This window comes from Micropterus salmoides, unplaced genomic scaffold (genome assembly GCF_014851395.1).
Source record: "Micropterus salmoides isolate LMB-PRFRI ecotype aquatic unplaced genomic scaffold, ASM1485139v1 Ms_hic_scaffold_1, whole genome shotgun sequence".
Classification (NCBI taxonomy): Eukaryota; Metazoa; Chordata; class Actinopteri; order Centrarchiformes; family Centrarchidae; genus Micropterus; species Micropterus salmoides.
This window is the reverse complement of record NW_024040040.1, coordinates 47,475,179-47,490,586: the sequence shown is the minus strand read 5'-3', so window position 1 is coordinate 47,490,586 and position 15,408 is coordinate 47,475,179. Positions and strand designations below refer to the sequence as shown.

Sequence of the window (15,408 nt, the reverse complement as noted above, 5' to 3'; positions counted from 1 at the left end):
GCAGCGTGATGTTATTTTTGTTGGTTGTTGTGATATTATCAGTCACTCTCACTGTGGTGTCATGTACAGTCTGGTTGTTCAGTGGAGCTACTGTGGGTTTAGTGCTGTTGTCAACAACAGACGGCATACTGTCAACAGTTGAGTTTTTAGTGGATGTTGTAGACATTGTCGTGTTTTTAAAAGGAGCAGTTGTGTTCTGTTGTGTTTCCCTGATAGGTGCAGTGGTTACACTGTCAGTGGCAGTTTTGTTTTGAGATACAGTAGTCGTGGTTATATTCTCAGTTGTAATGTAGTAGTTAGAAACTGTAGTTACATTATTCACTGATGTGTGATTAGGAGATGGTGTGAATGAGCTAACTGTCGTAGTAATGTACTGTTGTGTTTTCCAGAGCTGCTGGCTATCGTTACATTGTGCGCTGTTGTGTGAACAGGAGAAGGTGCATCTCTGGTTACATTGTGCTCTGTTGTGTGAACGGGAGAAGGTGTAACTCTGGTTACATTTTGTTCTGTTGTGTGAACGGGAGAAGGTGTAACTCTGGTTACATTGTGCTCTGATGTGCGATCTGGAGGTGTAACTCTGGTTACATTGTGCTCTGTTGTCTGAACGGAGAAGGTGCATCTCTGGTTACATTGTGTTCTGTTGTGTGAACGGGAGAAGGTGTAACTCTGGTTAATTGTGCTCTGTTGTGTGAACGGGAGAAGGTGTAACTCTGGTTACATTGTTTCTGTTGTGTGAACGGGAGAAGGTGTAACTCTGGTTACATTGTGTTCTGTTGTGTGAACGGAGAAGGTGTAACTCTGGTTACATTGTGCGCTGTTGTCTGAACAGGAGAAGGTGCATCTCTGGTTACATTGCGTTCTGTTGTGTGAATGGGAGAAGGTGTAACTCTGGTTACATTGTGCTCTGTTGTGTGATCTGGAGGTGTAACTCTGGTTACATTGTGTTCTGTTGTGTGAACGGGAGAAGTGTAACTCTGGTTACATTGTGTTCTGTTGTGTGAACGGAGAAGGTGTAACTCTGGTTACATTGTGCGCTGTTGTCTGAACAGGAGAAGGTGCATCTCTGGTTACATTGCGTTCTGTTGTGTGAACGGGAGAAGGTGTAACTCTGGTTACATTGTGTTCTGTTGTGTGAACGGGAGAAGGTGTAACTCTGGTTACATTGTGCTCTGATGTGCGATCTGGAGGTGTAACTCTGGTTACATTGTGCTCTGTTGTGCGAACGGGAGGTGTCTCTGGTTACATTTTGTTCTGTTGTGTGAACGGGAAGGTGTAACTCTGGTTACATTGTGCTCTGTTGTGTTATCTGGATGTAACTCTGGTTACATTGTACTCTGTTGTGTGAACGGGAGAAGGTGTAACTCTGGTTACATTGTGCTCTGTTGTGTGAACGGGAGAAGGTGTAACTCTGGTTACATTGTACTCTGTTGTGTGAACGGGAGAAGGTGTAACTCTGGTTACATTGTGCTCTGTTGTGTGAACGGAGAAGGTGTAACTCTGGTTACATTGTGCTCTGTTGTGTTATCTGGAGGTGTAACTCTGGTTACATTGTACTCTGTTGTGTGAACGGGAGAAGGTGTAACTCTGGTTACATTGTGCTCTGTTGTGTGAACGGGAGAAGGTGTAACTCTGGTTACATTTTGTCTGTTGTGTGAACGGGAGAAGGTGTAACTCTGGTTACATTGTGCTCTGTTGTGTTATCTGGAGGTGTAACTCTGGTTACATTGTGCTCTGTTGTGTGAACGGGAGAAGGTGTAACTCTGGTTACATTGTGCTCTGTTGTGTGAACGGAGAAGGTGTAACTCTGGTTACATTGTACTCTGATGTGCGATCTGGAGGTGTAACTCTGGTTACATTGTGCTCTGTTGTGTTATCTGGAGGTGTAACCCTGGTTACATTGTACTCTGTTGTGTTATCTGGAGGTGTAACTCTGGTTACATTGTGCTCTGTTCTGTGAACGGGAGAAGGTATCTCTGGTTACATTGTGCTCTGTTGTGTGATCTGGAGGTGTAACTCTGGTTACATTGTGCTCTGTTGTGTTATCTGGAGGTGTAACCTGGTTACATTGTACTCTGTTGTGTTATCTGGAGGTGTAACTCTGGTTACATTGTACTCTGTTGTGTGATCTGGAGGTGCATCTCTGGTTACATTGTGCTCTGTTCTGTGAACGGGAGAAGGTGTAACTCTGGTTACATTGTGCTCTGTTGTGTGAACGGGAGAAGGTGTAACTCTGGTTACATTGTGCTCTGTTGTGTGAACTGGAGGTGCATCTCTGGTTACATTGTGCTCTGTTCTGTGAACGGAGAAGGTGCATCTCTGGTTACATTGTGCTCTGTTGTGTGAACGGGAGAAGGTGCATCTCTGGTTACATTGTGCTCTGTTGTGTTATCTGGAGGTGTAACTCTGGTTACATTGTACTCTGTTGTGTTATCTGGAGGTGTAACTCTGGTTACATTGTGCTCTGTTGTGTGAACGGGAGAAGGTGCATCTCTGGTTACATTGTGCTCTGCTGTGTGAATGGGAGAAGGTGTAACTCTGGTTACATTGTGCTCTGTTGTGTGATCTGGAGGTGTAACTCTGGTTACATTGTGCTCTGTTGTGTGAACGGGAGAAGGTGCATCTCTGGTTACATTGTGCTCTGTTGTGTTATCTGGAGGTGTAACTCTGGTTACATTGTGCTCTGTTGTGTGATCTGGAGGTGTATCTCTGGTTACATTGTGCTCTGTTGTGTGAACGGGAGAAGGTGCATCTCTGGTTACATTGTGCTCTGTTGTGTGATCTGGAGGTGTAACTCTGGTTACATTATGCTTTGTTGTGTGATCTGGAGGTGTATCTCTGGTTACATTGTGCTCTGTTGTGTGATCTGGAGGTGTAACTCTGGTTACATTATGCTTTGTTGTGTGATCTGGAGGTGCATCTCTGGTTACATTGTGCTCTGTTGTGTGAACGGAGAAGGTGCATCTCTGGTTACATTGTGCTCTGTTGTGTGATCTGAAGGTGTAACTCTGGTTACATTGTGCTCTGTTGTGTGATCTGGAGAAGGTGTAACTCTGGTTATATTGTACTCAGTTGTATCATTTCGAGAAAGTGTAAATGTGTAGACTGCAGTTAAATTGAACTCTGTTGTGTTATGTGGAGAAAGTGTAAATGTGTCGATTGTTAAATTGTACACTGTTGTCTGTGACAATGCAGTTGTGTTAAATGTTGACTCAATTAGTGACGTTGTAGTTTGTAATGTTGAGTTGACAGAGGATACTGTTATGAATTCAGTTGTGTTTTGGTGTGCTGTGGTCATGCTTTGCAGTTTTGTATTTTCAGTGGGCATCAACAATGATGTGTTATCAGACATAGTTATGTTTTGTGTGCTGATTTGGAGGACAGGTTGTGCTGTTGAGGACTGTGAACTGTTAATTGTTGTGAGTGAAGTAGCCATGTTAGGCTGAGCTTTTCCTTGTGATGCATTTGTCTGTTGGACTGCTGCATTATTTTCAGCTGCTGTGTAAGCTTGTTTAGTAGTATTGGTCACCAACATTGGTGAGGTTTCAGTAGCTGTAGTAATGTTGCTGCTGGTCAGAGTGGGAGCCTGTGTTGTGCTTTGCTTGGTTGTGGGAGGGCAGCTGTCAGACAGAAGTACAGCAAGCGTCTCATTTGCCTCACTAAAAAAGAACACCAAAATATAAAACTTAAATTAGGTGAAATACGTTATTAACTTCATTGCAGGAGGCCAATGTCTTGGGTAAGGGCAATGGTAGCAGTATTAAGATTAGGATTATTACAATTATTACTTCACATATAAAATAACCTGAAGCAATACATTTTAAAGGCATATTAACCATTTTGGTCGGATGAGAAGATTGATACCACTCTCAAGTCTGCACTGCAAGTATAAAGCTACTGCTAACGACCAATTAGCTTAGCTTAGCACAAAGACTGGTTGTGGGGGGGAAACAGCTATGCTGCCTGCGTCCAAGCCAACACCCTGTAAAACCATTAATTAAAATGTCATATCTTGTTTGTTTAATCAGTACAAAACTGAAGTGTAAAAATTATACTTTCCCCTTTTTCCAAGCTTTTTTAATTTTGTAGACACACTTTGCTTTATAATTGACATTTTCCCTCAGCCTGACTCATCTATAAACTGAATTTGCCAGAATGACTATAAACATCATCAAACATCCTTTGTTTCTCTAGTTCCCTTTTTCCACCAAAAGAAGTGCTGCTTGTTCTCTAACAAACAGAAAGAGCATCTCATCTAAAGAGATCGCATGACTGTAAACCAAAGAAAACATAACTATATTGGTTTTCAAATGCCACCACCAGAGAAATGTTTTATACATTTACCATTTAAGCAGAGTGGGGTCAGACTGACAGACATCAGAGGTCAGCAGGTCACTGGCAACCCAGGTCAGGTTGGACGCCAACAGAGCACTGACAGGCAAACCAGGACCACCACAGGCCACTGCGAACAAACAGAGCACCATCAATAATATATACACAATATCTATTTATATATTATAGAGGTTTCATATTAGGGAAAAATTATAAATATGGAGACTAACCCATGCGTGTAAGTGGCTTTTCATTTGTTATGCCAATGTTGCTATCAATGAGTTGTTGCATAAGTTTATTCAGGGAGCAGCTATTGACAGGGCCAGACATCACCAGTATCACCATGCAGCTGTACAACCTAGAGACCAGCAGCAAATGGGTTAAAAAAGCCACCTTTACATACTGGTATTACCATATTTATGATCAAATACATTATCATCAATAGTGCATTCCTGGAGTTATCCTATATTGAAATATTATGATTTTCTTTAACACTGTGCCAAAATTCAACCTTGTACTTCCTCTTTCCCAATGAACATTGATTAGTCTGTGTCCACATAACAGACAAGAGGAAGAAACACGCCTACCTCTGTTTATTCCCATGGCATTCCAGATGAGCGCCCTGGATAAAGAAACAAATTTATGAAGCATGATTGATGGCTCTAGATCAATGAAAGTACATCTGTGTGATTTTATAAGGTTTGGGTTAATGCCAAACCGTCGTCTGCAGTAAGATTTACCTGGTAGCTCTTTGAAATCTCAGAATCTTGGCACATTGAACTGGAAACAAAGAATTGTCCATATGTATGAATTTTCACCACCAAAACCCTTTCTTATTCAGTATTAGGTTAACCTGTTCAATAACTTTCAACATATCATTTTATTTTGCAGCCTATGACATTGAGGATAGAGACTTACGATGACATTGTTTTACATTTGCTGGCTGCTCCAAGTGTCAGCAACTGCCAAATAAGGTTAGAAAGTCAGCACATGTCATATATACAATAGTAAATATAGTTCATTCATACTGTAGTATACATACCATTCTTTTTAGGAGATCAATGGTAACAAAAGCACTGGTAATATTAATTCTTGTGGCAAAAAACTGGCCTGAAAAACAAAAAGTTGTTGTTGTCAGGGGCAGTTTAGGACACACCTACTTCTGAGACTTTGTTTCAGTTAAAGGAATAGTTCAGTATTTTGGGAAATACACTTAGACGCGTTCTGCAGAGATTTAGATAATAAGATCAATACCACTCTCATGCCTGTAAATTAAATATAAAGCTACAGCCAGGACACCATAGCTTAATATTAGCACTAGCATAAAGAGTAGAAGCAGTGTGAAATAAATAGCCAAAGGTACAAAGGTCAAACAAATCCACCTATCAGCACCTCTAAAACTCATCATTTAACACATTATACATTATATCTAATTTGTTTAAAACTATTTGTGGTCATTAACAGGATTATGTGCCAAGTTTTTTGCCAAGCACCAGGAAGTCAATGTACGAACAGAGATTTTTTTTTCTCTATTTATTTGTAGAAAAGTAATGACAAGGCAACATATATAAGCAACATTGCAAAGGATACATACAACACATAAGCCAACAGAGATACAAAATGTTAATTTGTGAGCCTCAGAGATGCTGGTAGGTGGATTTCTTTTTACCTTGGAAGGAGTCTAGCCAAGCAGATTCCCTCTAGTGGAGCTAAGCTAACATGATAGCCTGCTGGCTGGAGCTTTATATTTGTCATACAGATGAGTTTGGTGTCAATCTTCTCACTAATCTCTTGGTATAAAAGCCAAAAAGTAAATTAAAAAACTATTAAATGGTAACATTGTGTTCTGTAGTGTGAACGGTAGAAAGGTCCCTAAAATATTACTAATTTCATTAACATCCCACACAGTCTTAAGTACACAATTACATTTAGCAGCTGTGTGTGGAGGGATATTAACACATACTATATATGCACAAACATTTTTGCTTGACATTGCAGTGCAGACATATGCAGATAGGCAGGAGGACAATATTTTGTCTGCTTTCTTACTTGCAGAATTACAGAAAGCAGTGCAGTCACAAAAGCGAGGCACTTCCCCTGAGGCAGAGACAAACATGGTTACAGCAGCGGAAGCAACAGTGAATTCTGGTGAATATAATTGGTGTTTTTGATACTCACTGCTGCAGGAATTTGTCTTAAGTTGTTGTGGAGCTGGGTTGGAGTTAGGCTCTATGAGGGAGCTAGTGAATAAACATAGATAATACAGAGTGTACACATATAAAGACATATATCAGAAAAACAAAAGGTATTGCTCACCATGTAAGGTTGGAGTATATGTTTGTCCGACAGATATCATCCAGAGAAGATGTGGATGTACACCTGTACACTAACCCGCCACTGGAGGGCTTCACATCCCCACAAAGATCTCGACCTGATGTGAACAAAATCAACATGAGTAATCTAATAATGCTGTGTGTGTGCTTTTTTAATTTTAGGCATGTAGTTATGAGTTATGGGGCAAGGCAATATATGTCTTCACAAGTAAGATGGTGTGTTTTTGTGTCAGTATTTGAGAGAGAGAGTGAGCAGATGATTTCTAGACCTTGACAGTGAGGACATTTTTTAACTTAACAACTGATTCTGTGTTTATTCAGAATTTGTGAGTTGTTTTCTTCCAGTTGGTGTTTTGCATGAATACAGTGGTTCCTCTGTTTTTGTTTACATGACTTATTCCAAACATGGGTGCATTTTGCATACTTGCAAAACACTGTATGTGTGTGTGCTTCCACTTGTATAACTGTGCGTGACTAAAAGGCACAATCCATGGTCCAAAGGTGAATTAAATTAAATCATGTTGTCATCTCAAATTGACATTGGTCTTTTAATACACAAACTAACACTAAACTGAGTTTTTAATATTTTTCTGTAGCAGTTTAAGGTTTCCTTACCAATGTTTGTTAATGTAGTCTTATCATTTAGGTGAACAGTACTGTGTGTTTTTATGTATGTGAAGAAACTGACTGATTGAAAAATGCTCACCGACTCTCTCCACCTCTCCTATGATTGTTGCTTGTATTTGCTGGTCTCCAGCTTGCTGCAGTGCAGAGACTCCAGCATGCTGCAGTTCACACGCCGAGACAGCGTAGCTGAGTTGCAACAACACATCACAGGTCGTTTCGCTGTAATTAAAGTATTCACACCACTGTGAGGAGGTGCAATTTAAAGTATATTTAGCAGTTACACAAAATGACAGGCTGTTACCTTATGTTCCTTTTAGCACTACAGTTCACCTGTAAACTCTGCAAAGAGAGTGAAAAAATTGCAGTCATTTGCATGCCTTATAGGAGAGTTTTTAAAGTGAAAGGATGTTTCCTGTTTCTGGGACAGACTGACCTGAAGTTGTCTGTCACTCTGACAGAAATCTATAAGGCCTGTTCCCTTTTTTGCTGCATCTCCTTTGCAACCAAACGCTTTTGACACCTGAGTGACAGATGGAGAGACAGATGCTAGAACTGTGTGGGAGGTGATGGGAGCTAAACACATACAGTTTAAGAATTAGGACAGTGACAAATGTTTTATTGTGTTTGCTCTGTGCTCCATCAATTTGGATTTGAAATGAAACAATTACTGAGGTTAAAGCCTTCATTTGTAGAAGTTTACACCCACATTCGATTAACTTTGTAGAAAGCATTGCCCTTTTTATACACAGTTCACATATATTAGGGGATGAGAATGTATTAGACAAACTAAATTTACTCAAATGTGATTTTGAGTAAATGTGATAATTCTGATGGTTTAAATTTTTGTTTGTTTAAAAGCAACAACCCAGGGGAAATCAGGGCTGTCTATGTTTTGATTTCTACTATTCATTCTCCCTTCACAGTACCCCTTTGAGGACACCAGTTAGAAATGTTAAATCTTACATGTAGTGGCTGTGAATACAGCCATAATATTGACTAGTTGGTAGAGACTTGAGTTTGTAAATCTTTCCAGATACACCTAGAGATGTTCCCTTAATGAACAAGCCGAACACCAAATCCAAAGTATTCTGAATCATCTACTGTAGCTTTTTGTATTACATTGTCAATTCAGGTATGGTACACAGTAGCTCCTGGTTGAAAGCTTACTGAAAGAAAGTAAAACCTGTGGTTATGTAGGCCTAGATTTGTATTGAACTAGTTCGGGTTTTTTGACGTGGGGCTGTATGACATACTTAACCATAGTCAGTTCACAGGAGTACATTGCTTATAAGTACCCCATGCAGTAAAACTCGCACTAACCCTTTGTAGTACAGCAGTGAATAGTTGACAGCTCACATCAAATTTATTTCAGGTGCATCGCAGGGTCGGAATGTACTGCTCCTTCAAACTATTCCTGTGCTGGCAAGACTTTTTTTTGACGAGTTGACATTTAAAGCTCTTAAGTGCATGGCACGATGAAGGGCTGGAGATTTAAAGGTACACAAGAGAAATCCAAGTGGATGAGGAGAAAATGTCACTCTCACCAAGTTGTGGACATCTTTTTCGGTCTTATTGCCATTTTTGGCATTCACACTTATGGACATCCAAAAGTAAGCACCTGTAGAAAAAAAGGGAGTTCTAAGCCCACAAATATGCCTGAACAAAACAGTCTGATTGGACAAAGGGTGGATATTTCTTACTTTTACTGGAACAGAGTTGGCTGATGTTACAATTTAATAATGGGGACCCTAAAAGAACAGAGAAAACATTATATTTAAAAAAACACATTAGCAACAATAGGTTTAGGTATTGTTTCTTATTTCCATCAGTAATACAACGCAATACAGTGTCTATTTATACTCCCATACAAATACCCAGTAAATGTGTTAGACTAACATAATGTGAGTGATCGTCCAGGGTTAGTTTTTGGTGCCCTCGCATTATTATTTATACCATACTAGAATATATGACAAATATAGTAAAACATCACTTAATTTGATTTATTATCTAACTCAAATAAAGTGTTTTAAATAATATATCTAAACTGTTGGTTTGTTTACAGTGTGTTTGTTAATCTGAGCGCTCATCTTTATTGCAGAAATGTTTCTGATAAACTTCAAAAAGAAAAAGTTTTCATCATTTACTGACATAGCATGATTCAATTATCACCAGAATCCTTTATTGATCCCTGAGGGAAAATATTTTTTACAGATACTCACAAGATATAAAAGGAACAGAAACAATAGTAGAAGCTGGTAAGTAGAGAATATAATAAAGAATAAAAATCTAAGAATATAATAATAAACAAAAATGTGAATATTTATAGTATTATACAATATTAACGGTGTAAAAATATTCTTTTTAAATAGCAGGAATAAATAAATAGTGTAATAATAGTGCTGGTAGTGATGAGGTGGAATGAATTAAAAATTCATAACTGAGTAACCCAAATAATGAAACAGAGAAAATTGCACCATACGTCAGTTATTACAAGATGCAGTTAATGATGAAATGTCCAAGTGTCTGACACTTTGAGGAATGAGTTAAAGAGTTTGATGGCTTGTATACCATTTCATGAAATTTGTTGTTTTAATTACTCATTATCCAGTGTCTGATAGTGTTTCTACAGATAAATGCTCTTATTCACAGTAAGTGTTCCATAGAGCAGCAACAGCAGTTTGCAAAAGAGATGCTGATAGCCATAGCCATGAAAAGATAAACAAATGAGCAGCACAAAACACATTTGTAAATATGGTCGATTTTGGCGTGTGCTGTAAAAGGAAATCGAATAAAATAAAATAAATTGTGGGTGGTGGTGAAACAGCTCCAAAAATATCTTGGACAACAAAAAATAGGTGTTAAATCTTAGTAAAACATTTCGATGTCTCTTTATGAAGTAAATAATACATAATTTCCTGTTAGTATAAAATGCTATGCCAGGTATGTTGATATTTTTGTAAACTTACTTACTTCTAAAACATTATACTATGCTGATTAATATGTATCACATACTCTATAGAATAAGTAAATAGTATGGATTTGGGACACAGCTATACTGTCAGCATCACGCACCGGTGACCTTAGACGTCTGGTTGCTCCTTTGAGTGACAGGTGTTGCTATGAGAGGACTTGAGGTAGTTGTAGTTGAAGGCACTTCTAGTAAAAAGAAAGTAGGAAGAAGGATGTCAAGTAATAATCAGGAGGAAGCACTATAGTTGAGATAATTAGACATATTATTTCATTGGATATTCTTGTCTGAAAGTGATGCTTACCAAATGAAGGTGAGAATAACCGTGCAACCGGAGTTGTGTCTAAAACATGAAATGCAAATTAAGAGTATAGAGTACTTGTACTTTCTCGTTTTTTGAACAGTCATGTAACATATTCAGAAGGTAATTTTCCCCTACTCAAAAAGTCTATATACTAGTAGCTTTATATAACTGTACTGATAATTTTCAATGATGACTTTCTGGAAAAGCATATTTAGATCTCCAGAAGCCATATTGGTTAAATAAAGGTCAAATAAAATACCGGATAATCATTTAAAAAGTGTGTGTTTTTAAATTTAGGTTCTTATGTAAATGCCTGCATGCCCAGACATGCACAACATGCATGTAAGTGTGTAAGTCACCTGAATACACACCACTGTTAACGCTTTGGAAAGCCCGTGGCCCACGTCTCAAGCGTCTGCGGTCTAGAAGTGGCATAAAAACATTCAGCATTCAACATGCTCTAGGAACATGCAGAACTATGTGTAGTTTTCTCTGCAGCTCTCGGGAGCCATAAGAAATTAGCATTATAAGAAAAACACAATTACATTTGTGCTAGAACAGGCTGATGAGGCCACTGTAGTAATGAAGGATAAGATGCTCAAGCTTCTATTTGACCAACAAGCCGTGCAGTGTGTTAGCTGGATTCAAAGTCTTTTACATTCAGGAATCAGCAATTCTGTTTGCATTCTGTTATAAATGCAATCAATAATTATATGGAAAAGCCACTCATGCACAAGATCCAAGCTTGAACGAAGTTAAAACATTTTGGATCTGTTAGGTAAAGATGAGTTTATGCATGTCTGTCTCACCACACATAAGTCTGGGGTCTCTCTGTGTGGCCTTGGCACTGGTCACACCCCAGTACTGGGAGTTCCAGCCAATCACAGTGCCGTCCTCGCAGAGGCCATGGTCACCAAGGTCCGGCCACATGCGGAACAGGTACAGCTCAATTTCTCCTTGCATGGCTCCCGGGGGTTGGTCCCTTGGACGGCAGCCCAGCCAGAGGGAGCCGGAGGGGGGAATGGCCTGAGCGATGACCGTCCTCTCTGCCACCATTTTCCCATCAACCTGAAACATTGTTAACACAATTTTAAACAAACAGAGAAAGTGCTGAATAAGTACAAGTTTGACTCCTGCAATTACTGGTCCACACTGCCTCCAAATTTGCTCTAGCTTGCTTGCGTTGCTGTAAATTAATTTGAGAGAGAGAGAAACAGGTTGTACTCAGACAATCAAACAGGTTTTAAAGGTTTTCACAGTTTATAGACCAACTTCCAGATTCAGCTGTGACCTGCTTTGCCAGCCATTTTACATCCAAATGAAGATAATTTATCTAAAATTTCAACCCGTCTGATTGTCTGTGTTTCATGCCCTCTAAGGCCTTGTAGAAATATCACCATGTTCCCAGATATTAACTATACTTTTGGTGATAACAGTGTTATCATAACTGATAGAAATGATGGTTAAAACTACAGAAATAAGACCAAAGTTGTAATAAAATGAAGATGTTGTAAAAGTTGTAAAGTAAGTTGTAAAAGTAAAAAGTTTGCAAACTACTGGAAAAAGCCCAAATTATCAAAATTAGCATTAGCATTTTCTGACTTGCTTAGAATAATAAAGTAAAAGTTTTAGAGGTACTCTGCTGTGTAAGTCTACATAGTTCTGCACATAAAAAATCTGCACATACTTCACTGTGCCTTTTTTGTTTATGGGCAGGATTTGGATTGAAAGACAACACAATACACTGTCAAACAATGTGTGGTTATGAACTTGGATTTGTGTAAACGATGTATTTTTGCAAACACTATTTTTGGACAGGCTTTGTCTAGAACTTGTGACATACTCAGTGGTGGAAGGTAACTAAGCACATTTACTCAAGTGCTAAATTTAACTACAGATTTGAGGTACTTTAAAGTTCTACTACAATTCAGAGGCAAATATTGAACTTTTGGCTCTACTACATTTATTTGACAGCCATAGTAACTAGTCACTATGCAGATTAAGATTTTACATAAAAAACACATGATGATGATTTAAAATATGATACAGATGACAAACGATCTGAATACTTTCCCCACCAATACTAGTACACTGCAAGTTTTACCTCCAGGCTAAAGGAGTTGCGCAGTACGTCCCTCCTCAGACACACTCTATGCCATTGTGTTGAGGAAAGCCGGATTGGAAATCGGTGTCGGACCCTTAGCAGCCACCCATACAACGCCTCATCATCTCCCTCCAGACCCAGCTCGGGTCTGGGTGTGTAGATTGAACTGTAGGAGAAGGCCACCCAGGCTCCGGGGACGACCACACGGATGTCGACACACACCGTCATCTTAAAGAGTAGCGGCATAGCGGCTCTGTCCTGCAAGGTCCAGTAGTCCTCACAGCCATTTAATACTGCCTTAATGTCACCCATGAAATAGCCAAGCACTGGAACAGGTGAAAGAAAGACAGATTAAAGGTTTACGTTTTCACAGCAGAGCTGCACTGGAGGCAGAAATTGTCACAATGGTTAAGAGCCAAGGAACTTTTAAAGTTACACTTTAGAAACACGCAAAGGGTTAAAGAGGAAGAACTTAATATAAAGGCTTGTGCTCTGACATATTATCATCTTAAGCTTTTTTGTCCAACTTGACAAACCGTTTCCTATTTACACATTCATCGCATAGGCATACATATTATATTTAATTTGAAGTCATGGTTCTGTTCACCGGTTTTATTTAAGTCCAATATTCATGCTCTCGCTGTATTTATTTTGCAAACTTGCCACTCGCACACAACTCCCGGAAGGGGGGTGGGGGTTTTACTACATTTACATTTACTCATTTGGCAGATGCTTTTATCCAAAGCGACTTACATTTGAGGAACAACATACAATCATCAACAGAGCATCAACTACAGATCTACAACTGACAAAACATAAGAGCAGCAATAAATACTAGTAAGAGCTCACAGTACATATCAAATCAATGGGGTAATACCTAGGGAAGGAAATAAGAGTTAACAAAAATACAATCAAAACAAAAAGTGCAATCAATACAAGATCATTGTAGGGGATAGAAGAAGAAGAAGAGCACAGGAAGTGCATGTTAGAGGTTAGGAGTTAGAGGTGTTATAAGAGGAAGTGTTCTCGGAAGAGACGAGTTTTCAAGAGCTTCTTGAAGTTGGAGAGGGACGCCCCTGCTCTGATGGCGTGTGGTAGCTTGTTCCACCATCGTGGTGTCACAGATGAGAATAGCCAGAACTGGGATTGCGTTGTGTGAAGGGATTGCAGAGCCATCAAGTAGTATTATAACACAGAATGGGCCATGTCTGTTGATAATGTTCATTTTGTTTTAAAGTAAAATTCTGGCCATATCTTACACATTGTACCTTTAAAACATAAAATGTAATCCCTTAAGAAAATGGTTGGTTGACTCTTTGTTAGTAGTACTGTATGTTTGTGTTAATACTTCGATTACTCTTTTTGCAACTCTTTCTGCTACTCTCATTTAACGTGATCAGTTAAATCAGAAAGTGTAAAGAAAAGACTTCAGTTGCTGTTCTTTAGTTCTGTTGCCATTATTGTGACCTCCATTTCTAGCCAAAACCTTGGAACCTGTTAGCATTGCCACTGCGAGTTTGTTAGCATGATGACATTAGCATTTAGCTCAAAGCAGCTATGCCTCAGCACAGCCTAACAGAGCTGCTAGCATACAGCTGTAGACCACCTTTTATATTACTTTTATCTAAACATGATAACTGATATCCAAAGAATGTTAAAGTCAAGGGCAACTGGACTTGGTTGAAGATACTAGAAGATGTTTCTTCAGTTCTGACTGACTGGTAGGGAAACTAAGCTATTTAACCTCAGTGGGGTCGTTTGCCAGGATCGTCGATACCGCTGGTTCGTTAGTGCTCCTGGCTGTTTTAAGGACAGTCTTTATGGTCGTTAGGACCACCTGAGGCCAAGACTGAAAGACCATCGTAGACTGCAGTCTTGACCTGAGGAGTTGGCCTTTCTGTGTTGAGCCATGCGTTTGTGTAGTGGTTGTTTAGGCTCCCCAATATACAGGTCTGTGCATTCCTCACTGCACTGGACTGCATACACTAGATTGCTTTTCTTGTGTATGGGGGTGCGGTCTCTGGGGTGTACCGGTATCTGTCTTAGAGTGTTCTTGGGTTTAAAAAACACAGGGATGTTGTGTTTGTTGAAAATCCTCCTGAGTTCCTCTGATACTCCAGACACGTACGGAATCACAATGTTGTTGCGTTTCATCTTCTTTTCCTCCTCCCCTGTAGTTTTGTTCTTCTTGGATCTTGTGGCTGTTTTCACAAAGGACCATTTAGGTTATCCACAGGCTGTAAGTGCCCCCTTCAGGTGGTTCTGTTCCTTCTCTCTGGCTTGGGCGCTTGTTGGTATGTTTTCCGCTCTGTGGTGCAGTGTTCTCATGACCCCTAGCTTATGCTCCAGTGGGTGGTGGGAATTGAAGAGTAGGTATTGGTCTGTGTGTGTGGGTTTTCTGTAAACACTTTACAGAAAACCCACACACACAAACCAACAATCGGAAGAATTGAAGAAGTCCTTTGGTTGAGGGAACGTCTTCTAGTATCTTCAACCAAGTCCAGTTGCCCTTGACTTTAACCTTCTTTGGATAACTATGACCTGGATGACTGAGAATCTTCACAGACATGATAAACAACACAACACACTTTGGACATGATATTGCTGAGTAGGGGAAAAATTACCTTCTGAATATGTTACATGACTGTACAAAAAGCGAGAAAGTACAAGTACTCTATACTCTTAATTTGCATTTCATGTTTTAGACACAACTCCGGTTGCACGGTTATTCTCACCTTCATTT

At 39.4% G+C, this 15,408-nt stretch overlaps 2 protein-coding genes across 2 annotated transcripts; both read right to left on the bottom strand.

Annotated features, from left to right (window-relative positions):
- Positions 1–2,019: 2,019 nt before the first annotated feature.
- LOC119884195 lies at positions 2,020–6,792 on the bottom strand. Its single transcript, XM_038694693.1, has 10 exons — positions 6,646–6,792; positions 6,508–6,569; positions 5,372–5,439; positions 5,248–5,291; positions 5,070–5,109; positions 4,917–4,951; positions 4,560–4,687; positions 4,342–4,459; positions 3,531–3,656; positions 2,020–2,161 (listed from the first exon to the last, which is right to left on the bottom strand). Exons 1-10 carry the CDS (start codon positions 6,780–6,782, stop codon positions 2,020–2,022), a joined length of 900 nt encoding a protein of 299 aa, XP_038550621.1. The 5' UTR covers positions 6,783–6,792.
- Positions 6,793–11,335: 4,543 nt separating this feature from the next.
- Positions 11,336–12,979, bottom strand: LOC119883993 (adhesion G-protein coupled receptor G4). The gene is made up of 2 exons (XM_038694507.1): positions 12,666–12,979; positions 11,336–11,629 (listed from the first exon to the last, which is right to left on the bottom strand). Exons 1-2 carry the CDS (start codon positions 12,975–12,977, stop codon positions 11,336–11,338), a joined length of 606 nt encoding a protein of 201 aa, XP_038550435.1. The 5' UTR covers positions 12,978–12,979.
- Positions 12,980–15,408: the final 2,429 nt, after the last annotated feature.

What these genes read in the sequence shown, in the direction of transcription:
- LOC119883993 (XM_038694507.1), bottom strand. Translation starts at nt 12,977, where the DNA reads ATGGGTGACATTAAGGCAGTATTAAATGGCTGTGAGGACTACTGGACC. An exon ending in GCAACTCCTTTAGCCTGGAG is followed by an intron (nt 11,630 to 12,665) that starts GTAAAACTTGCA and finishes ACAATGTTTCAG; the next exon opens with GTTGATGGGAAAATGGTGGC.
- LOC119884195 (XM_038694693.1), bottom strand. Translation starts at nt 6,782, where the DNA reads ATGTTGATTTTGTTCACATCAGGTCGAGATCTTTGTGGGGATGTGAAG. An exon ending in AAATGTAAAACAATGTCATC is followed by an intron (nt 5,110 to 5,247) that starts GTAAGTCTCTAT and finishes CTTTGTTTCCAG; the next exon opens with TTCAATGTGCCAAGATTCTG. An exon ending in AGATTTCAAAGAGCTACCAG is followed by an intron (nt 4,952 to 5,069) that starts GTAAATCTTACT and finishes TTCTTTATCCAG; the next exon opens with GGCGCTCATCTGGAATGCCA.